Genomic DNA, 22,991 nt, shown 5'->3' on the forward strand with positions numbered 1-22,991 from the left:
TAAGATCTTTGCAGTATCAGAGACCTTACTGAAAGAACAGATTTTTAAGTGCCTCTGGAAACTCAGCAGTGCAAATCCTTTGGAAACTGGTGGTCTGCATCAGGAAAGCCCACCTGGCCCTCTGTGCTACTGAGTTGCAGAGTTACTGGGGAGGTGGATGTTCTGCTGCACGGGACTGCAGATAAATAGGCATGACTAAAGGGATGAAAATGAGTGTATGGTATCTAGAATTTGTAGAGAGCTTTTGTTTTAGTCTGCAAAGGCAAAGTGTGTTCAAGTACATGCCAGCTAGGGAAAAAACAGCAAAGGGGACTTAAATCCAGACATAACGTATTTGACAAACTTTGCCATCTCCCATAGACTTTTCAAATAAGCAGTGCTATTTCAGCCACCATGTAGCCCAAAGCCATGCCAGTTTCCTAGCCTTTTGCTTCTACCACCAACATCCTAGCATACAACTTTGTCATCATCTTCTTCCTGTACTGAGGCTTTTTGTTCTTTTTTTGCTGAATCTGGTGGCCAGGTAGATTTACCCATGTTCTTACTAATGTGATGTTGTTGATTTATACAGTGAGCAACTCACTGATTTTTATCATCCTGATAAACAGCTTTATTTACTAGACTTTGCTTTCAGGTCTCAAATCAATTGGACACCTTGTTCAGCAAAACTCTTAAGCGTATGCTTAACGTTATGCATGCGCTGGATGCGTCAATGGGAGTCTAGCACATGCTGAAGATAACTTTTGCCGGGATTAGCATAAGCATATGCTTGAACAATTTACTGAGGAACTTTAGTTCTTCAGGTTTACATCTCACAAAATTTCCTTAACTTATTTCTCTTCATTTAACTGGGACCACGATGTGGCCCAAAGGATGAGTGTAGTTTGGCTGAAATTCCTTTTCTCTTGACATGGCTCTTATTTAAAGTTCAGTAATACCTGTAGAACATATGTTCTCATTTTCAGAATCCCCGGAGTCTAGGAAAAACATTTGTTTTCCACATCAATCCTGAGTCTATGCTGTGCCAACTGAACACACAACAGAAATCAAAAGAAGAGAAGAGGCAGAGAGACCCTGACTAAACTGATAGGAATTCAGTGCAAAAGAGGCCATTTGCTTCTGTCTGAATGGATGCAACTGCTCCAGCACTGACAGCATCCTTGTTCATTACTAGTCAAAGACTTCAAGGCCATCACTGGCTATCTAAACACTGATATCAAATAGCCATGCACACTGTGGCTGTAATCCACATGGTGTGCTTGCCATTGTAAATGGGCTTTTGCATCAGCCTTGCCTCTCTCAGCCCAAATAATGGAGTCAATAAAGGCAAGTAGAAACAAACTCCATACTTCCACTATGTCCTTCCTACTTGTCTATACTTTTTAATGAGTCAGCAAATCAGTTCTTCCCTGAAAGACATTTCTGTGTCCAAGAGTAACCCTTACTCCAACAGCAACTCTAACAAGGTATTGCTAGAAGTTTGTCGGGGTTCTTTCTGAGGAGGAGAAGAAAGGGGAGAAAATTGAGAGGAAACAAAAGGATAAATCATCTATTAGAAATCAACATTAAAAAATAGAGGTGAAAACTGATTGCACTTTTATTAGTGGCATTTGTTTTCCAGCTAGATCTCTTCCTTGCTTGGTTACAGATATCCGCTATATTTGCCCCATTAACTTAAACTAATATAAATCTTTTTTTTGTCTTTTTTTCTTTTTTTTCTTTTTTCCTTTTTTTTTTTTTTTTTTTAATTGAGTATTGGGTTCAAAGCCTCAGCTAACCTAAACCCATTTTCTAAGGGATAACTAGAACAATTAATATCTGGAAAATAATGAAATGGCAGCTCCTAGTGATTACAAGCTGACCTCTGATTAATAATATATTTGGTTTAAAATCACAGTATTACTTTCTTTCTATACGTAACATTATTTAATGCAGGTTGGCTTTTTTTTCTTTTTTTTTCTTTTTTTTTTTTGTTATCCTGCTGTAATTAATAGTAGCATGCTGTTGGATCTACTATTATCCCAGTGCTCAAAGAAGCAAACCTTTTGGCTGGCAGAGAGCAGACAAAACTCATTTCATATACGGAAAGCAAATAAAACTTCTTATAGAAGAAAATATTTTTTGTTGTTTTTCAGCTTTTTTTTTTTTTCCTCTTTTTTTTTCTCTGTGTGTGTGTATTTCTGGTGGGGTGGGTAGGGGGGAGTGCCATTACAGGGCTTTTTGATCTGGGGATTCTACAACAAGCGACCAGAGGGACTTCTGCAATTCTTGCAAATCATACATCCAGTCATTATAACGCAGTGCACAAAAAAGCCAGGACAACTGAGGGCTAGAAGGTTTTGCAAAATACTATGGGACAGCAATCATTGTAACTGTACAAAACTTGCTCTCAACGTAACATAACATAAAGGCACCATTGATATCTTTCCCCATTTTGAAATACTGTAAAAAATTGCTACATATGGCACATAACACATTTGTACATACGTATATTTAATTTATAAAAGTTTTTTTCCCTCTCCTGTTTTCTATCAGCGGAATTGCTAAAATAAAATAAATTGTTTAATTTAAAGGTGGAATACTTCATTATATAAAATAAAGTTTTACATGTGAATCTATGTGTTTTATGTTTTATACAGCAATAGGGTCTTGGTTAGCTATCACACTGGACAACCTTGCTTGCAACTCTTCTGGTGTGGAGAAGCGATTTGCCGGGTTAGTCCTGTTTTCAGCCAGCCGGTAGGCAGCGGCTGGCTCCAGACTGGTCATCATGGGGTTCTGTATGCTCAGGAACGGTGTATCCTCGCCTATTCTTTCATCTTCGGTTTCCGTCTCAGAGCTGCTGCTCTCAGAGCTCGTGTCAGAGTCCACTTCCACCCTGCTGGAAATGTGGCCATTGGGCTTTGTTCTTTTGACCCTCCGGCTGTTGGTGAGTTTCTTTGGAGGCTCCTGTGCTGGTTCGTACTCCTGCGTGGTCTCATACTCCTCATCCTCCACTATCCGCAGAGGACTTGGTGGCAGGCTGTTGCTTTCATGGGTGGCATTGTTATGGAAGGAGTTGAACTGCTGAAGGTGGTGGTCGTACTTTTCACGTAGCCGTGGCGGGGTCACCAGGAGCAGTGGTCGCTCCTCTTCTATGAAAGGACTCACCGCCACTGAAGGGACGGAGATGGTCAAGCTGGAAGCTGGTGGCGACATTTTGGAGGGGGGGGACTTGGGAGAAGTTGGAGTGTGGAAATCAACTGGTGACATGCGAGCTGGTGTGGTCATAGCTGAGACATACCTGAAGAAAAGAGATGGGGAAAGGTTGCGAGCACAGGAGTGGTGGTGATGTGAACACAGCTGCTCTCGTGGGCTGGGAGGGAAAAGGCAGGGATGCCTTAAGATCCCCAGCATCCTCACACAGGGCTACCAGGGAAACTTTCCTGCTGCTATTAATCCTATAAAACTGCTGACTTCTGGGACTCCGGAGAAAAACATTTGAGAGCGGGAGGAGCATAGCAAAGCCCCCAGGTCTGTTTGCCTCAGAAGAGCCATGGAGATACTGTAAATTATTTGCCAGAATAAATTCCTGGAATGAATCCAGGAATGGGATTCAGAGACTGGGGGGCTGCCAAAAACAAAATGCATTTGCAAGTATTTTCTCAAAAGGAAATCGGGTGCTGCACTTCTGGCAGGAGTTGACCAGAACCTGGGGTGCACACAAACAGACAGAAGGAGAGAAAGGAAGGGAACTGAGGGACAGCCCTCTTGGGGCATCACCCTCTTCTGGCAACCAGACTGTCTCAGCCTAAGGAGGAAAGCAAAGCTTGAACAAAAACTAGAGCCAGGTTCTGCTAAATTTAATCACTGGGGGTAGTCAGAGGAGGGTTTGCAGCACCATTCCAGTAGCTTTACACTGCTCTGCTCCTTGGATGCTATCTACCCTGGCTGGTAGATCTATCTGGAAAGAAACATGGAGCGTTATTTGTTGTCATGTGGGAATAAATGCTAACAGAGAGGACTGTCTGGCCTAGCGCTCATGATTTCTCTACATAATTTGCCGCTATTCCTTCATAAGTTTCTGTGGAAAGGGTAGTGGTCAAAGGTGATTTCTGAAAACAAAGCTCAGGTGCCAGTACAGTGCTTGTCCCAAAGGAAGAGGACAAAAAATGCGGGAGCCTCAGCTGGTTTGACTCAGCGGAGCTCCATGAGATGCTATGAGGTTGTGCAGATTCATGCCAGGTGAGGATCTTCTGCCTGAAACCTGTTGATCAAAGGCACAGTGCCCAGCATGACATTTTGCATAGTTTGGCTTCGGTTTTATTCTTATCCTAAGTTCACCTGCCTGAATTTCATCTGTGTCCAAATTCAAAATCTTTCTAAGCTCCATCTCTTACACAGGCCCATTGAGACAAGTTATATAGCTATGATTGATGAAGTTATTTAGTTTTTCATTAGTGATTTATTTATCTGAACCTGAAATTACTAAAATAAATCTAAATTCAACTTTCTTATCCAATATATGACTCAGTTGCACATATTACACTTGATTAAAAAAGAGTTATTGGACAAAAGAAACCAGGACAGATCCTGAACTCATGTGTAGTGGAGTAAATTGGTTCCAGTAGAGGTGCATCAATTTAATTCAATTGAGGAACAGGAGAAAGAAAAACAAAACTAGAGTTATGCATGGGAATTAATCAAGTTGGTTGCCAGCACAATTAATAGGTTTATGCATTGGATGAATGAAATAACTCTTTTATTTTTCCTTTCATCCCTTTCACATTTTTAAATAGGCATTGTATGAAAAACTGAAGCCTTTCTACTTCCCCAGCTGGCACAGTGTTGGACGTACATCTTGACACACTGGATTTTAGCTAAACTGTTTCAGTTAACACACTAAGTTAGTAAAATGTCTTCAGCGTATGGTTCACACTCCCATCAGTGTCAAGTTACCCGTACCGGGGTGTTTGTGCATTGACACATTTCTGGTGTATTCCCCCACACCGTAATGGGGCAGTGCTAACAAGCTGCTGTTCGTGAGCTGAGGCATGGGAGCCAAACACACGCAGCTCTAGCCCATCCCGAAAGGAAGGTTAAACAGCGATAGATTTATCCAGCTTCACTGCCAAGAAGAGATAAACCATGCTGGCTCAGTGAAAGGGGATCAGAGCATATCCACGGCCAGCCAACAAGCATTAACTAGTTACATGCTGCCAACTTCATCATGGAGTCCAGCCTTTCATGCAGAGATGGTGCTTTTTGATCTTCTCTCCTCTAGGCCGGCTAAGGACCTTCTGAAATATAGGTTCTTGGGACCTCTGCTCATGTAAACAGGTGTCAGGGCATGGGATACAACAAAAGCATGGGGTAAAGCAAGAGAAACCCTCATAAATATCTATTCTATTTCCTTTCAAAATTGTGAAGTAGCTGGGGACTGGAAGGTGGAGGGAGCATGGCCTTGATCTACCAATTCACAGCACAGCAACATTTGATGGCTTCAGGAAGTAATTTGTCAGCTCATACATTCCTTTATGTTTTAGAGTCATTTTTAGTTGCAAATAACTCTCATTTTCGCCCTTATATACACACACATACAAGCAATCCATCTCAGAAATAACCTGCCATGTATTTCCTGCTTGCTAAAAGTAGATGAGGCCCAATTTAATGCCCAGGGAACTATCTTCTGCATTCCAAATTCATGGTCTTTTCAGGCACATGCCTGGTGAATTATCACAGAAAAGTTGCTGCTTTTCACCTGTAGCATCATCTTCAAGAAACACAATAATTGATGAAATGCCTTCTTTCTTCTTATTGAAATGGAAAGACACACACTCCTTCCCTCCTGCTTCCTCCCAGCAAAAATCTAAACAGCTCATATCAGAATGATGCTCCAGGTGTCACAGGCAATGTGGGAAGACAGTGCAAAGGACCTTTGCTTCTCACAGGCAGATGCCCAAATATACAGAGCTGTAATGCTCGCCGTCGGTGGGCGTGTGGCCGTGCGTCCCATACGGTTCCCAGGCAGGAGACAATGCAGTATTTACTGCTATAGGTCCTGGTCCAGCAAAGCACTTAAGCACATGCTGAGCTCTAGCCCAGTGAGTAATCTCGCTGTTTTCATCGGGGCTACTTGCATGACTAAAAGTTGATCTTGTTAAAGTGCTCTGCCGGATCAGGGCCATGTCTGTTTGTGCCTTGTGAGCCACATATCTAGAAGCTAAATTCCATGGTAAATAACAGGTAACTTTGTTATAAGGAGAGAGACAGTTCGCTATCCTTAGTGGTCATACAGGCCTTATTTAGACACCCCTCAGTTGCGATGCCTTATCCTGCTGCTAACCAGTTGTTCTTTGTGTAGCAGAGGGAGTACCACAAAAACGGCTTTTGCTGTACTTGCACATTAATTTTTCTGGAAACCGCAATTTGTCTCCTACACAACTCAGTCTCCTTGGGGATTGCCTGGCTGCATTTTTGACATCACGGACATCCCACGAGATCAAATCCCTCGTGATTTCACAATGCGCAGAGAATTGGTCCAGTAACCCTTTGTCTTCCTTTTCTTCTGCCTCTGTTTGTTGGGAGAAAAAGCTATCTTTAAATGTCTTGTTTCTTCTCAGTCTTCCTTTTGGGAAGTGATCCCATGCTCTTGAGGTAAAATCCTAGCCTAAAGCTGAGAAAACTTTTTCACCAGAAGTTTTCTTGCAACTGATGCTTTTCAAGGTAGACCTTAGGTTCTGATGAAGCAGCCTTTTCAGAGAAAAAATTACTTTGTTGGAAAATTCCTTGCCAGCTTTCTTTCTAACCACTCTTGATTTAATAACAACCTGGGTTACTCTGGCTTGCACTTTGTGTTCCTTGCTTTTATTTAATAAAGTGTCAAGGGAATTTTTGAAGGAGATAACGTGTTTAGGAGCTGGAATCCCCCAGAAAGCAGGTGGCAGCAGAATTCCTATATTGCTTAGGAGTCCTCCTCCTATGAATCAATATGTGGCTTTCTCCCCACCTTTTGTGTCTCACAAAACCCCTCCGTTTTCTCACTTGCTTCTCCTAAGAAACTGGTAATTAGGCAAAGATCTGTTTTTACTTTACAGCGGAAATTTCTGACAAACGACTTCAGTGGAGCTTATCCAAATGTGAGCTGCTGGCTGTTAGGAATAAATCCAGCAGAGGCAAGAAGAGAAGAAATTCTTTTGGTAGACTTTAAACTACCACCAAGCTCTCTGCCTCTATAAATGAGGCGATGTATGCCCTACATGAACAGCTGCACTGTTGAGTTTCCTCCTGTGCTCCCAAGCTTTGAAACCATCCGGGAACACCTGGTCTTGCCAGCTGAAAGCAACGAGGTAGTGTGTCCTACCTTTCACTGTGAGGAGAGTCTCGGTAGGAGTCAGGGGTCTCTCTCGCATGCCGGAGGAAGCTGTTGCCTTCCCGTGGTCCACCAATGCCATTGAGGCGGCCCCGGGGTCCTGCTGGGCTGGTGTGCCTGCTGTTCTCCATGGAGGAGCTGACGAGCACTGAGTGGCTTTCAGAGAGGATGCTTTCAGTGTGGCCATTACTCCAGCTGGAGAGCAGCAACCAGGAAAGGAAAAGAAGGAAGGGGAGCATGAGAGGGTGCTTTGGTGGCAAACAGATAAGCAGAAATTTAGCCAGGGGAGAGGAAGGGCTCTGTTGCTGCTCGAGATGTGCAGCGTAACCTTCAGGTTGGTAACTGGGGCTGCAGAGTTTTACTACTTGTATGAATTCACATGCACCAAGACGATTTTGTATGTGTGGATAAAAGGAGAGGGAAGATAGGCCTTCTAGTCACCACTTTAGATATACTAAACATTTTACATTTACTAAACACTTTACATATACTAAAATTCACTGTAAAAGTATTGGAATGACACTCACTCAATAAAGATCTTTGCAAATTCCTGGAAAGATGATTACTTAGGTAACATGACATCAAATAATGTTAGTCTTTAAATGAAAACACTATGAAGGAAGCATAGATTTTTCTGGGTTTGTTTTTTCACACATCTTTTCGGTTTTGCAACAGCAACAGAACAGATATTAGAGGGGCTGTTTGCCTTCCCCCACCAGTACCTGTGGCTGGGTGTCTGGGTGACTGTCACGGAGTGATGTGTTGTTGAGGTGTAGTGGCTCGTAGAAAATGAGGTCTCTGTTTCTCGCTCGATGACATGCTCACTGGAGATTACATTTTTTGAAACGTACTGCTGAAAAAACCCAGACAAACCCCAGGTTTACAAACTGTAATTCACAGCACATTTGCAGATATGACTTCCAATCCCTGTCCCCTCCCCACTAAATTGCAGTTTTTCATATATGCCAAAGCACAAACTTTGTCACTTAAATACAGGCAGAAACCACACTGGCATATTTGAGCACGTTCTGTACACCTCTGCATACATACCCCATCTAAACTCAAAGTAGGGGGAAACAAATGACGAAATTAGCAAAGGACTGCATGCCAATCAGGCTATAAACAACATATGTATTTAACAAGGTCCAAATGGATAGAGACCTGGAAAGGCAGCCCCCCTAGACACATCAAAAATACTGTTCTCTGATGGAGAAGATGTCAGTAGTCAGCAGTAGCAATTGTTCTCTGCAGGGTAAGAATCTGGGCAGGAAATGGCTATTTTCAGTGCCCATGGATGCAGCACCAGGTCAGACCTATTCATCAGGGGATGATCTGTGGAAGGGGCCAAAGTCTCCTGAGATGGGACTGGAGGTGTGCAGTGCCCAACCTCCCACATAGCTTTTCCCCCTGCAATGCTGTCACTGGTAGGACTCTCCATTCTGCTCAGTGGGGAATCCTAGTTTCCCCTCTCTTAATAATCTGACCATGGATTTAGGTCTTTTGAGGGGAAATATTGGAAGCTGAGCTCTTCTGAAAAGGTGTCTCGGCCTTAATCAAGGTCAGTGTGAGCGCTGCCGTTGACTTAGCAGAGCCAGGGCTCACCCCTGCAATGAGCTGTCATGAATACGTGGAGCAGGAGAGTGGGGATGGCTTGAGGTGGCAGGAAGCCAACATTCCCTCCAGGCAGCAGGCTTCTCTGGGAAAGGGAGGACAGGTGGAAGCAGCTACAGACAGTGTGAGCCCTAGCCATGAAGGCCAAGGGGCTTGGCCAAGGGGTTAGTTGAAGAGTAACTCTCTGCTCTGACAAATGGCTGGGGGATGCTGGTGGAGTATCTACTTCAGCCCCATCTCCCAGCCACTGCTACTGTCCAGGCGAGATCTTTACTCAGACTTTTACCCCTGAACTCATAATGTCACATTCCTGATTCAAAGGGGCTGTCCCTACCCACCAACCATCAGGCCAAGGGCAGTAGGAAGAGCAAGACGTGTGTTTGAAGAAATTGATCCCTACAGCACTAAGCCCTGCTGTAGAGCTGTTAGCATTTTTTTTCTGAGGTAATTTTCTTGCTTTTGGTGTACTAGATCCACAGGCACAGCTGCAACACCGAGACACACCCCAGTAAACTGTCCATCTGCAGAAACATATCTCATTTTACTGCATATGTTTTGCAAAGTCCATAATTGGTTTTGGGTGGAGAAAGCCAAGAGAATTCAGTCACGAGCCTGTGGCAGGTAGAAATTTAAAATCTGTGGGGTGAGCTTTGCTATGGCACTAGAAGCCTAGGTTGAAATGTGGGCAGTAAAACCTACGTTCACCAGCTGGACGTTATCAGGCGGCGGGTTGGGGTGGTGTGGCCCGTTGGCCATGTTCATCACATTGTTCCTTTCTGAGCGCAAGCTCTGCCGAAGGCGGTCATGCAACTTTTTTCTCTGTTTCCTGTGCATGAAACATGGAAATGATTTTAATAGACAAAGGGAAAGCAGCTGCACCTTTCAGCACGTTGATGATGATGATAATAATACAACATCACTTTTTTGCCAGCACTTTCCCCACCGCTGCAAGATCTCAGAATAACTCTGAAGACCGCAGGTCTAATTGCAGCTGGAGCTGTGAGGACCTGCAGAGGGGGAAGGACGTGTGGGAACCCTTCCAGGAGTCAGCAGGCCACACAGGGACGGAAAAAAGTGCGACGAAGAGGGAAGCCATTTCTAAGCCACGGTCCATCTCAGGAGGAGCTCTTTTCTGCACTCAGAAGGGAGGGGGAAGAGATTTTAACCCAGCCACCTTGACACCCTCACCGTGGCCACGGCCAGGTTTCTGACAGCCCACCAGGTGACGCTTCTCCATTCACAACAGGGAGCTGAGGTGGCCTCGCCTCGGGACTTGCTTGTGGCCACTGGAAAACATGGCGTGTGCCGTGATCTTTGTGATGTGGCAGCTATTTTTTTGTGGGATATGTCCCCTACCTAAACAGTGCACTCCAAATACATAAGCGTGTTAAAGGAGTGAAGGGTGCACAGGAAGCCCTGGAAATCCAAAGTGGGTGAGTGTGTGAGGTATGCCTGAGCCTGCAGCCACCCTGGCAGCTCTGGAAGGTTTCGTTACAGCAACAACAGATTAACTCTGGAACCTAATGATTGCCAGGTAGATGCCAGGGCTGCCAATGCATTCAGGAGAAATATCCACCAACCACATGCACTAATGGCAGGGTCTCTGGCTGACTTGGATGCTTCCACTGTGCCCCGTCCTCAGCTGCTCCTTCCCCAGTTGCTAATCTTTCCAGCTCTCCTCAAGAGAGCTTTACAGGAGATCACTGCAAGCTGTCACTAACAAAACTTGCAGTATAGGAAAACCTGGTGCTGTGAAGGCCATGCAGAATGCACTAAATAGAACACCAAAATAAATAACCAGGCAAAGAGCTGTTCAATTCCAGACTTAATTTATCAATATTCCCCAGTTTTGTCTGATTATACTGGAGAATTTCCACCATCCTGCCACAGAATCCAGGGAAGTGAAGGGAGGATGCAGGCTCCAACACACTGCAGAGTGCATATGACCTTGGCTGTAGTAAGAACTAAAATACACACAATTCCCTAAGCTGTATGCAGAAGTGCAGATAGTTTTGGCAGGGTAGGACACTGTAAGATATAACCATTTTCAATCGTGTTTTGAACTCAAGGGGACTATTCCAAGCTTTCCAAAAAGGAGGGGGGAGGGAAAACTATAAATATGTTGAAGCTTGATAGCCAAGGAAGCTTAAAGACAAAGAAAACATGACTTGACACACTGCATTTTACATATTTTCTCTGTGTGTATGTGCCTGGATAGTGGAAGACATTTAATTTATGTCACTCCACATGAATGGTATAAGCAGACACGGCTGCCTTGGGAATGCTCCTGTCTCAGCAGGACACAGCCCCTGGTCCATGTGGGCTTTGTGTTTGGAGGATAACCAGGCATCATCTTAGGACACACAGGTGCTTAAGGTGGATGGAGAGTGCAGTGCCAGGAGATATCTGAGCAGCTACCCGAAGACCTGCCTGGGCTGAGAAGCAATACAGACAAGGGTATAACTTGATTTCATAGCACCCCTCCATGAGACCTTGGAGACCTTGGGAGCTGAACACAACCCAAGTCCCCTGACATGATAGAGAAAGTGGGTTCTAGAAAGAGTTTGAGTTCATCACCTATGGGTCTGAGATCCTGGCACATAGTGCCCAGGAATCTCTCCTGAGGAAACCGCATTACTTCCCACCTTCAGCGATCAATGCATTTGCATTTTGCATGCTTCCATGTGTGCTGTCTGTCCTCTAGCAAAAGGACACTAACTAAAAAAATAAATTACTCCAGGAAACTAAGAAGAAAGAATAATGGGAAAGCCAATGTGTACTTCACTTATTCTGAGAAGCCTTACCCTTAGTGTAAATGACTTGAAAATAAAGCACCTCTGAATTAAGACTCAGTGTCAGAAGATATTGCCTTAGTATTTGACCAGCAGTATCTCTTGTCAGGAGACCAAAAAATCTAAGCTATTACATTTTATTTAGTGTGTTCTCCTAACACCATTCCAGACTTCCCCTGGTTTCTGGGTTTTCCCCTATTAGGAAGAAAGAGCATGGGGAAACATCTCACAGATAGCAGTCTGGCATCACTGCTGCCTTTGGAGGGCCATGAACTGGCAGCTCACTTTCACTCTCATCAGTTGCGTTTGAAAACATTTCACTCGTGGCTGGCAGTGATTGCTGATGTCTGGGACAAACTGTGACTAAGCATCCAGACCCATGATGGATTCTGGGGGTTCTTTGTATAGAAAACCATACTTCAGGACCCAGGACTACAGGGGATGTCCTGGCTGATTTTGATGAACTTTGGAGAAGGAAAGATATTGTTTAGCCTCCCTGGCTTGCCAGTTGTCATTTCTAAAAGCACTATTGATCTCATTCTATATTACTGCTTCAGTTGTTCCCCACTCGTTTCACAAGGTTGTAGGTGCGAGCAGCGTGTGTGTGGCTGGACTCTCACTGAGGGTGGTAAATGATTCCCCTTCTCCCTTTCTTTTAACACATCCATTATTGGTGGGGCTTACAAGGAAAGCCAACAATCCAACTGCCAATCAGTTCCTGCAACAGTAAATCAGGTTTATACCAATGTGGAAGATTTATGATATGGGTTTTCTGTGTTTTGGTGGGGAGATTTATAAGAGCAGCCAGAAGTTTGGGCAGCACAAATCCTGCTGATGTTCAGTGTAATTTATGGTCCAGAGTGCCTCATGCGTGTTTGAGAGTCACCCCCAGTAATTTACAGAGACCCACAGAATGCATTTAAGTGCCTGCTTTTGCACTGGGAGCACTTTCGTGTTCAGTTCTTTGGCCTTTGGTGTTTAGTAACTTTTAGCACCGTTAATCTTGCCTCAAGTACAAACAAACTAGGCTGATATGTAAAATTTACTGCTGGAGAGTAACATGACTCCAGTGTTGGGGTTTGTTCCTTTCCAGCTGGGGAAACCCAGCTGGAATGGGTGATAGACAAAGAATTGCAAGTCAGTGAAATTCGCTCGAGTCACATTTGGGTGAGAAACCTTTCAGATACCCATCTTATTTTTGCAGTGCTGATGGTCACGGAGACCTGCACCCAACTAGCTTGGACCAGAGCACCCTGGCCACAGGTTTGTCTCTTCAGTTCATCTCTGGAGAAACCCAGACACAACATTATGCTCAGAGGACTAGAAGCTACAGTTAGGTGGGAAGGCCCTGACCAACAACCACAGATATAAAAAAGAAGAGAAAAGTTTACTTGGTTTTGCAGTAGGCCACAACACACATGATGCCAACTACTAGAAGAGCAATGCAAATGCCAGTTATGGTCAGCACCCGTTTCTGGTACAGTTCCTCAGCTTCTAGAAAGGGACAAAAACAGAGAAGGTCACAACATGGAGGATGGCTAGGCAAGGAGCACACAGTCAACAGCTGGCATGCTACAAACGACTGCACAGATTTAAACAGCCACACCAAAACACAGCCACCACACTTCAGGCAAACTCATTATTGACTGCAGGGAGAACAGGACTATACCATAAGCTCTTAACACATTACTGGTGACGAGCTATCATCCATACGATTATAGTCAAAAGTAATCTTTTTTTTTTTTTTATTTGTTTAAGTCAACAGGAATAATATCTAAGAAACAACTTCACAATTGACAAATACTCAGCATTTTCTGGAAATAAAAATGCAATGCACTAAGGTAATAACATGAATTTGCAAATGCTTTGGAAGTTTTACTCTGCAAAGACAGCTGGAATGAAGGCCAATTTTACAGGCCTTAAAAGAAATTTATTTTCGTATTATCTTTTTGGATTGTTTTCATATCCAATGTCCCTCTGCCCCCATGTCAATTTATATCTCAGTTGTCTTTACAGGAGAGATTTCAAAATAACTTTCTGTATTTGAGACATAAGCTTGGCTTGTAATTATATTACCAATGGAAAGGAAGACAGATTTTGAGCTCTGGTCATAAAATTCAGACTCTTTCTCCAGTGCTCCTCCAAAAACACAGCAACATCAACAACCAGCAGTGCTTTGTATCAGAGAAATGCTGGGTTTCTACTTGTGTCTCTTTGTGTCGAACAAAGGAACTGCTCTATCTACAGTGGCAGCTTGCTCAGTGACAACAACTTGTTACCGATCTCGTTCATCAGAGATATTTCGCTATTGTAAAGACATTAGTAGCACTGGTAATGTTTGGGTTGGAGCTACCCATGCATTCCAGCCTCGCTCATGCTTGGCAGAGAGCATCGCTGCATGCTGTGCTGGGGAAACTTAATGTAAGGAGCGCTGAAACAGAGGCATGTTCTGTGCTGATGCTTTATGCATGAAGATTTGCATTCCTCCTTTTAGAAAAAAATAATGTGTGTCTAGCTTTTCTCAAGCCTTATTTTTGATTAAGCAGACAGTCCAGAAAACTTGCCCTGGAGGATCCATACTGGAAGGTGGCCTTAGGTCAGACTGCAATATTGACCACAGTCGGAATACCATCAGGTGATTAAAAATAAATGAATGAATAAAAGCTGTGCAGCTCTGCACTATCTTTGGGATAAATGCCAGCATTATTCCTGCCAGAAGGGACTTAAATGAACATAAAAGGTCTGTGGGGCAATTCACCAGGAGGTACAGAGACACACAACAATCTCTCGCATGTGCCATGTGTCTCTGTCCAAGCTCAGGCACTTAAATGATGTGCTGTGAAAAATGCCATGACAATTCGGGAGAAAATGCTCTCTACTGAAGAGGGAGTAGTTATTCTTCCAATGTGTTTCCTGGTCTTATCTAGTTTAGCTTTGAAGTTGCTGTGGGCAAATGGCAAATATTCCGTGCAACAAACCACAAAGCAAAAAAGAAATCTTAATTTCTCTGATACAATGCACCTCACCATGGGATAAATTTATGATACAAGCCAAACCCACTATAAACCAAAACACCAGCAAACAGGTCATGAGCACTGTCAGACAAAATTAATTGCACTGATTATTAACAAGGGGGGAGGGGGTGGGGAAGAAGTGAGTTTGGTAAAACAAGGATGCTGCAAAAATGTATTAAAGAAAACAAAAATATAACTCCAAGAACAGAAAGTCAAAAAAGGGAAGGAAGAAAGGGCTGAAACTCCAAACCAAACAAGGACAAAGACAAAAAAAGGAAAGTGAAATATAGGGAAAGACAAGGTTAAAGGGTTGAGAAGTCAACTGCAGGCCTGGCACAGCATGCTTGATACTGGAAAAAACAGAGTGAAGAAAAGCTTGGGGACAAAACAAAAAGGTTGAAGCAGAGTGTGAAGGGATTTCTCATACAGCATAACTCCTCGCCTAGGCTAGTTAGTGGCACTTGATCCCCTTCCCAGTTTTGCCCCTTCTGAAAGCGCTTATTAGTTAGCCATGGAAATGGTGTATTACGAGGATGTCACAGGAAACAAGAGAATTGTGCTAAGCAATTTAGGGGCAAATTTGAAAGGCTTTGAATTATTCTTTTTTTTTTTTTTTTGTCATGCTGTCAGCTGTTAGCTTGTGAAAGCAAAATGAATTAGGACATTTCGACCCGTTTTTCTGGAAGAAAACGGAGAGGAGGAAGAAGATTAATTGACAGTGGAAATTCTTCTTGGCTGTTTATAGTGAGGGAAAAATTGCACTGACTCCAGAAGGTTTAATCCAGGCTGAGGGTGTTGCAAATGAGCCCGGCAGCTGGCCGGTGATGGCCTCGCTAAGGCTGCCAGTGGGTTGAGGCTTGTCGCTTGTGTGTTGGACGCTTCTGGGCTCTCACCCACTGGAGGGCAGGGAGGGGACAGCAAGGGACCAGGGCTGTGGGTGCATCCCTGAGCAACGCTCCTCACACCGGCACGTCTGTAGGACGTCTGTGGGACTGTAGGCCTTGAAAGGCATGGAGAGGTAAACCCCGGGGTCTGCTTTCATTGCCTTAATTCCCTCCCGTGCCCTTCCAAACGAGGCCCTTAGGATGATCCAGCTTGACATGGTGTGCATGAAGGGTGCCGCTGCCATGCCCTCCCTCAAGCCATGAAGGGAATGGCTGCCTGGGAAGGCACATGTCTCCTGGCATGTCCTGCCCAGCAAATCAGCAAGCTCCTGTGTAAATTTGGCCGTACTCCTGGCTAACAGGGTCTTGCTGCCTGGGACACCAGAGGCCGACTGGGGGTTGCCCAGGTGTCCTGTGGGGGCTGCTACGGGCAGCAGGGGATGCTGGCAAGCCAGGACATGACTAGGGATCTGGGCCACCGCTCTGTAAGCAGCATGGTGCCTTGAGGACAAGCCTTGGCCTCTCTGTTTAAGGCCAGAAGAGTTTTGTGAAGCAGGGACCGAACTCCCACAGGGCACTTGCAGTTATACCAGGTATCGCCCCAAAACTGCCGTCTCTCTCTAAGGGGTGTTAACATTTACAGAGCCAGTTAATGATGCCCAACAAACAACATGTGCTGTGTTCACAGTGCTCATCAAACGAGCTTGAAAGAAATTAACAGCAGCCTTGGGGGAAAGTCCACAGAGGAATGTATGTGCAGTGAGAATTTAGAAAAGGTTTTAGCCTGTTAAGTATTAAAAATTGCTCGAATACATTTTTTTTCCCCTGCAGAATGCTAGGAAAATCAAATCAACAAGAGACTTAAGCCAAGATATTAAATCCCTCTATGTGAAGCCTTTCGAACATGCACATTATGCACTTAATTTCACGTCACCATAATTTATACATAACTGATGATATATATGGTCTTAAATTTGCCCTGTTTTAAAGTTTTTCTTCTTACAGGTCTCTGGGGATTTTTAAAAGAATTTAATTCCAAGAGGTGGTTCCACTGATGTAATTTCATATATAAAGCAAAATTTGCAAGTCAGTTTTTTAATGGATTTTAATTTAATTCCTCATATGCTAATGTAGCCATATATCTTCTTGTACGTATGAGTGAGAATTAATATTATCTTGTGATAATGATAACAACAACAAGCTGGGTTGTGAGAGATTTTTAAAACCTGGACTTGTAATGGGTTTTCCACAGTTCACAGCTTAAACTAATGACATTTTGTAGGGGCATTTTTAATAAGATTATGAACTAAAACTGTGTGAAAAGCAACACTAGCTGCTGCTTCTCATTTGCCGACAATTTTGGGAGATTGCATACTAACACTGACCTGAATTTCAAGTTAGCCTATTCAAGAGATACATTATTTGTACTCCTGATTACTAAATGTTAGTCAGATAAATATAGTGTATTCATGAAGACAATTTATAAGACCTAGTTCTATTATATTTAAGCTTAAGTGTAAAAATAGTACCCACTGCCAATGTTCTCGCTTGAGTGCAATATGAGTTTACTATTAGAAACATTTACTGTATGTGCTCACTTTAGAATCTGGAGTATAGCTGTAAACCTCTACTTAAGTTCCTGAAGAACTTTCAGTTCACTTCTAACTTACAGACCTAGAAATGAATGTGTATATGCATATCATTTACATATATGTATATGCATCTGATTTACATACCTAGCTGTGGGTTTAGACATAAAACTTTTCCTGGAAACCAGAGCTCAAAACTAAATTTGCAGAATTTTCCGTGGCTATAACAGCTTATCTTTTTTTTATAGACTGGTTAGTCATTTTGCTTAATGTTTGCAGTGTTTCCAAAATCTGGCAACCCTAGAAGAACTCAGCAAAAGCAAATGTCAAAACTAGTCAAAATTACACAGCAGAAAAATGAATGTACACTATGTTATGATTACTTCAGTAGTTCCTAGAACTCTTTAGGTCTGGAATATCCTATCACTATTACCATTTTAGTGAGCTGATCTCTGCTAACATTTTGACAAGGGTTGTTGTTATAGCTGTATGATCCCTTCTAAAGCACAAAGAAATTGGTTAGGAATTGAAAAGGGGAGGTGGAGAAAAAAAATAAAAAGGGGTTTTATCTCTCAGGCTCTAAAATCTGCAGGCTAAAAGGAATGATTGGTCCATACCCATAAATTCAATCCCAAGATGCTCTGCCAATGCAGAAAGTTGACAAAAAAAGAAAGAAAAAGGAAAAAGTTTCAGAAAAGAGCAATACACTTTACTCAAAAATAAATCACATACGAGAATTACAGCTATTCTATGTCTGCACATGAAACAGGACAAGGGGCGAATGGCTATGTGGGCAGTGCTCAAGTGCACCTCTGTAAGCTACATGACCAGACCTTCTGCAAGGGTTACACACCAAAATACATATGGGGATCTGAACAGCCACAGTGGAAGGGAATGCAGCAGGAACCATTAACCCTTAAAGATCTTACTGAGATGAAGAGGGCTATGGCCTGGGGACGCCATGTGAAACAGCTGATAGTTTTCAGATGGGATGATGAGAGCACAGGGATGGCCTTCACCTGCAAATGGGTCATGCACTGCCCTCCCTTCTGGCCCTGCTCCTGTCCCGGGTATGTGGCTCCATGCTTTTATGGGTTGCAACCTGGAGGTCACTGGGACTGTTTGCTCAGCAGTGGGGACCCTTCTCAGCTTTGCAAACTGACTGCAGCAGGGCTCTCGTTTCTTGAAAATGAGGAGCCAGCCCCTATTCCCCTGCCTTTGGGCTGCACTGCCTCAGCAGAACCAGCGTCTGGCCGGCTGAGTGCACCCTGGGGTGCAGGGGCTGATGCCATTTACACGGATCACATGCCTAAATTATCACCCCCAGCCTACAGCAGCCGGGGGTGAGGAGGAAGACAAGTTTTTGCCCTGGCAGGAACCCTAGAAGACCCTTCCCAGGGGGCCAACACCGTAACCATGGCAGCTCTCACTTTGTCCTTGTGTGCTGTGAAATTTACATACAATCCTCTTTTTCTGACCAAACGGATTTTTTATGTAGTTTGTACATATTGGGAATGCCAATTCTTTCCCACTAATCAGTAACATTTTAAGGGTTAAGTAAGTTGGAATCCATCCAGGTATCTTCCTAAAGAGCCAGTATTACATGCCTGCATGAACACTGTTAACGATATACGTTAGTTGCATAGAAAGCTTGGTTAACTCTTCGATAAAATGAATGACATGCCCATGCATATATATTGTTGTACTTATGCTTGCTTATAGGTAAGACACCTAGCCTGGATGTAATTTAATTTTACGGGAAGTCATTCATATCATGCAGTTTCTATTTCAATTAATTCAATGGGAAGCTGGTACTTAGAATGGGAATACATTCTGTCTGAAAGCCCTAACAAGAAAACATGCTGAAGAAACATGCATTGCTTATCCAAACCTAGATGCCATTTAGCTCTTATTTGTCTTTGGTATTCCTAGCTACATCCCCTAGACCTGATTAAAAGAAAGCAGAATATCCCAACACTTCTAATTTTATAAACAGGTCATTATTTTTGATCTTTGCCTATTTAACCCAGTATCGTTGCATGCTTTTTACATGCAATGTGCTCTCTATTGAATATTTGTCCAGGTGCTCTGTGAAGGCATACAATTATTTTTAAGAACTCAATTTTCATTCTGGATGTGATTTTTGTGGAGGCAGTATTGGAAGAAAAAATGTTTGGGAAGCAGTTCTTTTTCCAAACAGAGACTTACAACTACCTCTCCTTGGATATATTGTAGCATGGAGGGGTCCAGGGTCTAGAGTATGATGCCAGGAAATGCTGGAACACTTCCTCCGAGACTGCATGCTGTGTTCATGAGCGGTGTGCCGCGGCTGCTGGGCACCCAAGATTTTGGGGTGGCTACTCTATAGAGTCAGGTAGGTGGGTGGGTAGCCTGGGGACATGGTGCTGCCCAGTGAAGGGTGAGCACAGTTGCAGGTTTGTGTGTAAACCTTGCACCTGACAAAGGAAGGACCCATTTGGATAAACTGCATGCAGCAGCTGAGGGGTCCAGGGAGTCCAGTTTCACCTCTGAAGTATCAAGGTGCTATGTTTCTTAAGTCATTATTTAGTTTTCTTACTAAATGTGTTCTCTTGGGTAACAAGAAATTCTAAAAAAGTTTCTTTTCATGGAATAAAATACCTCAAACTACTACAGAGCAGAACCCCTACCTGTTGGCCAACTCTGCTTGAGGAGCTGAGATTCTGTGTCTCTTTGTGAGGCTTAGGATCCAGTTTGGATCTTAAATCTTGGTTCATTTCAGTGGTACTCAGGCTAAAAAATCAATTTGATCAACTTGAGATGTTAAGTTCTATGGCTCCTGTAAAAGTGTTGTCCTACAACTGATTCGAGTCTCAGAAGTGTAGAAAATGTCCTTTCTTAATTAGAGTGTTCTATCGTAGCAATTTTACCATTTAATGAGCATTAAGTGAGCAGTTTATAGCAAAAAGCTGTCTTCTTTAACCTTGAGCAGAAGACGGACAATGACATTTTTCAAATCTGTTTGTATCATTTAGGAGTCTTGATCTCAGCACATAAAGTGTGCACATTTAGGGTGCTGAAAAGCTTTAGAAAATGAAAATTTCAGGTAAGATTGTCTAGTACCACCTGAGAAATATATAGAAATAGAGTAATACTGAGCTAACAGAATTGCTGAAAAATGGACTTCTGAAGATCTGTAGTTTATGTGGAAGGACTGAAAAATTGAGGCCATTACAGAGCACCAGCAGTTTTGGTCATCCCTCTAGATTATCATAGCTTTACTCAACCCCTGCCCCCTTTAACCTGATGAGCCTGCCAGGCTCATCTTGACCATTTGAGGCAGGGCCTGTCATCTAACAGAAATTTCCCTTTGTCCCTCTTCATACTGTCCCTCTTGCTCACGAAGGATGGCAGAGCTGAAACAGACACGGTCTAAACTGGTGTCCCATGCTGAAACACTTGCCTGCAGGAAGGCAGGGACCACATTCAATTCATGCCTGAGATGGCTCACAGCATGCCCCACAAGTTGTTCTGTATTTACAATGCATATATAACTCTTAACTAGTGAAGTAAGCAACTCCATTGGCCCTTTGGATGGGGTCCTTGGCCCATCTGGGATGTTTGGGAGGACAAGGAGTTTACCTGTGATTATGCTCTAAAGAAGTTTCCCCAACCTCATATTAAACCAAGGCTCCGTCAGTGTTTCTTATTCCAAGGATCTTTCTGCACAGTGTTGCTATAAGAGTTCTCATGCACAGCTACACAAAAATTAGGCAAAACTTTCAATGCTCATTCATTACTTTTATTTTCCTTCATTTGCCTTGCTTCCTTGCCTTCAAGGAAGTGAATGTGTGAACATTCAAATACAGCAAATATATCTGCATGTCTTTTTGCAATACTTTTTTTGACCACTGTCTGGTGTCTTATGGACCAATGGTGGACCACGACCGCCAGAGTCAGAACCATTGCAGCAAAAAGCCAGGATAGTGTGGAATACACCTGGTAGCAGCTGTGCTCAAGGAAAGGACATCACAGAGTCTTCCAGCCAGACTCCAGAGATGGGCAAAACTAGCACTGTTTGTTCTTCAGTTTCCCTTGGTCTGCAGTGGTGGTAAGCACCACTTGAAGGGGAAAAATTGTGTAGCTGCAGTGCTGGAGGTAACTGTAGCAGTGGGGAATCTAACAGCCATCACTTCTCAGTCACAGCAGGTTGTCCTATGGTTTGGTGTGTTTGCAGAGCTGGAAGACAAGGGACAGTCAGCCTAAACATGTGCTTTCCAGTAGTCTCCCTCACATCCATTCCCGGTTACGCTCACACTTCCACTGACAGAAAGGAAAGGCTTTGGAAGAAAAAGGAAGAACTTTCTTAAAATGGAGATCAACCTAATTTCCTGCGTCCATTTTCAAGGCATTTGTAGTGCACCATGATAATTGAATTCTCCGGGGTTAACCAAACCACTGTCAAGATAAGCCAGTTAGCCTTGCCCTCTGTTGCGACAGGGGGTTTCCAAAATGCTAAGCATCGGCCTTGTTTTGATAACTCTCATTCTAAGTCCCCTTTTTAATTGTATTCTCACCAGCCAAATACAGAGCCATAAGAGAGTAACAGCTCATCAGTAGGCACACTTGGTGTCGAACCCATTGACTCTTTCTTTCCAAATGAAGACAGACCCTTCTGAAAACACATAAAATTAGATAGCGCTGTACAGTTCACATGTACACGTTTGTTTCCTACTGGTACTTATGCCATTTAACATCCCAACTTGCTCTGTACTTTGCAAAAGCTGCATCTATAGAGCTAAGTTAGTTACCTGCAACTCTTGGTGCAAAATATGAGCTTTACTTGAATGCCACATTTGCCCAAAGATAACTCTCATTCTAAGTCCCCTTTTTAATTGTATGCTCTGGTCTGCATTGTGTGTAATAATAAAAAAGTCATATAAATGCTTCCTCATTGATTTTATTTTTTCTTAAATATAAATGTACCCTCGCTGGACCCTTGCCAAAAGTGTTATTTTAAGATTTGTAGCAGTTTAAGAAACCTGACGTTATGCTGCAGATGCATGGTAGGCAGAAGTGCGAGAATCTCATAGCCGTTGCCTGGGGCTCTCAGAGCAGCCCGAGATAGGTAGTGGTGCCTACCACTCCTGCCAGTGCACTTCAAGGAGGGGAGGGCTGGACCAGCTTAAGTACTTACAGTTTAGCATAGCTCCTGTAGCAAGGCAGGGGCATCTATGCCTTTTCCATGGAGGGAACTTCAGAAAATCTCAGCCTGGTGTCTACTGCCCAAAGATTACTTTAAAAATCCCAACCAGGGTTAGGAAACTGAAAAGCTAACCCCTTTTTTTTAATTTTTTTTTTTTAATGGGTAGTAAAATGAATTTCTTATCAACATACAAATCTTCCATAGTTTTCAGGGTGAATTCCATAGCAAACAATGGATCTTATATTTTTACACCACCTCTTTTTAAATTATTTGTCTAAGATATGAAAATCTTAATTGCACTTTTCACCACAATACACAGAAAAGGCCATTTACATCTAACATTTGGTAAACTTAAACACTGTAACAGCATAAAAATTTTCAAATCCATAATTACCAGAGGCATTTAAAAAATAACTCACACTAATAAGGCTTTTAAAAAAGGGCATAAAATACACACTTGAATGCTGGAAGGTCCGGTCTCCAGTCAGCACCCTTGAGATTTACAGGGGCAGCATCCATGATGGGCAGTATGAATTATGTATGGACATTTTTCATCCATCAGTAT

General features: G+C 43.2%; 1 protein-coding gene across 13 annotated transcripts in view; it reads right to left on the reverse strand.

Annotated features, from left to right (window-relative positions):
• Nucleotides 1-1,752: 1,752 nt before the first annotated feature.
• The window catches only part of NRG1 (neuregulin 1), a 469,260-nt gene continuing 448,021 nt past the window's right edge, over nucleotides 1,753-22,991 (reverse strand). For 9 of the 13 annotated variants that reach the window (XM_074569470.1, XM_074569471.1, XM_074569466.1 and 6 more), the window contains 6 exons: nucleotides 17,859-17,882; nucleotides 13,146-13,248; nucleotides 9,662-9,788; nucleotides 8,074-8,204; nucleotides 7,343-7,546; nucleotides 1,753-3,283 (listed from right to left, as the gene is read on the reverse strand). In XM_074569470.1, coding sequence (XP_074425571.1) covers nucleotides 2,632-3,283; nucleotides 7,343-7,546; nucleotides 8,074-8,204; nucleotides 9,662-9,788; nucleotides 13,146-13,248; nucleotides 17,859-17,882 — 1,241 coding nt within the window. In that variant the 3' untranslated portion in view covers nucleotides 1,753-2,631. The remainder of the gene's footprint in view (nucleotides 3,284-7,342; nucleotides 7,547-8,073; nucleotides 8,205-9,661; nucleotides 9,789-13,145; nucleotides 13,249-17,858; nucleotides 17,883-22,991) is intronic. The other 4 variants (XM_074569463.1, XM_074569468.1, XM_074569461.1 and 1 more) reach the window with 2 other exon arrangements.

Source organism: Larus michahellis, chromosome Z (assembly GCF_964199755.1).
Source record: "Larus michahellis chromosome Z, bLarMic1.1, whole genome shotgun sequence".
Classification (NCBI taxonomy): Eukaryota; Metazoa; Chordata; class Aves; order Charadriiformes; family Laridae; genus Larus; species Larus michahellis.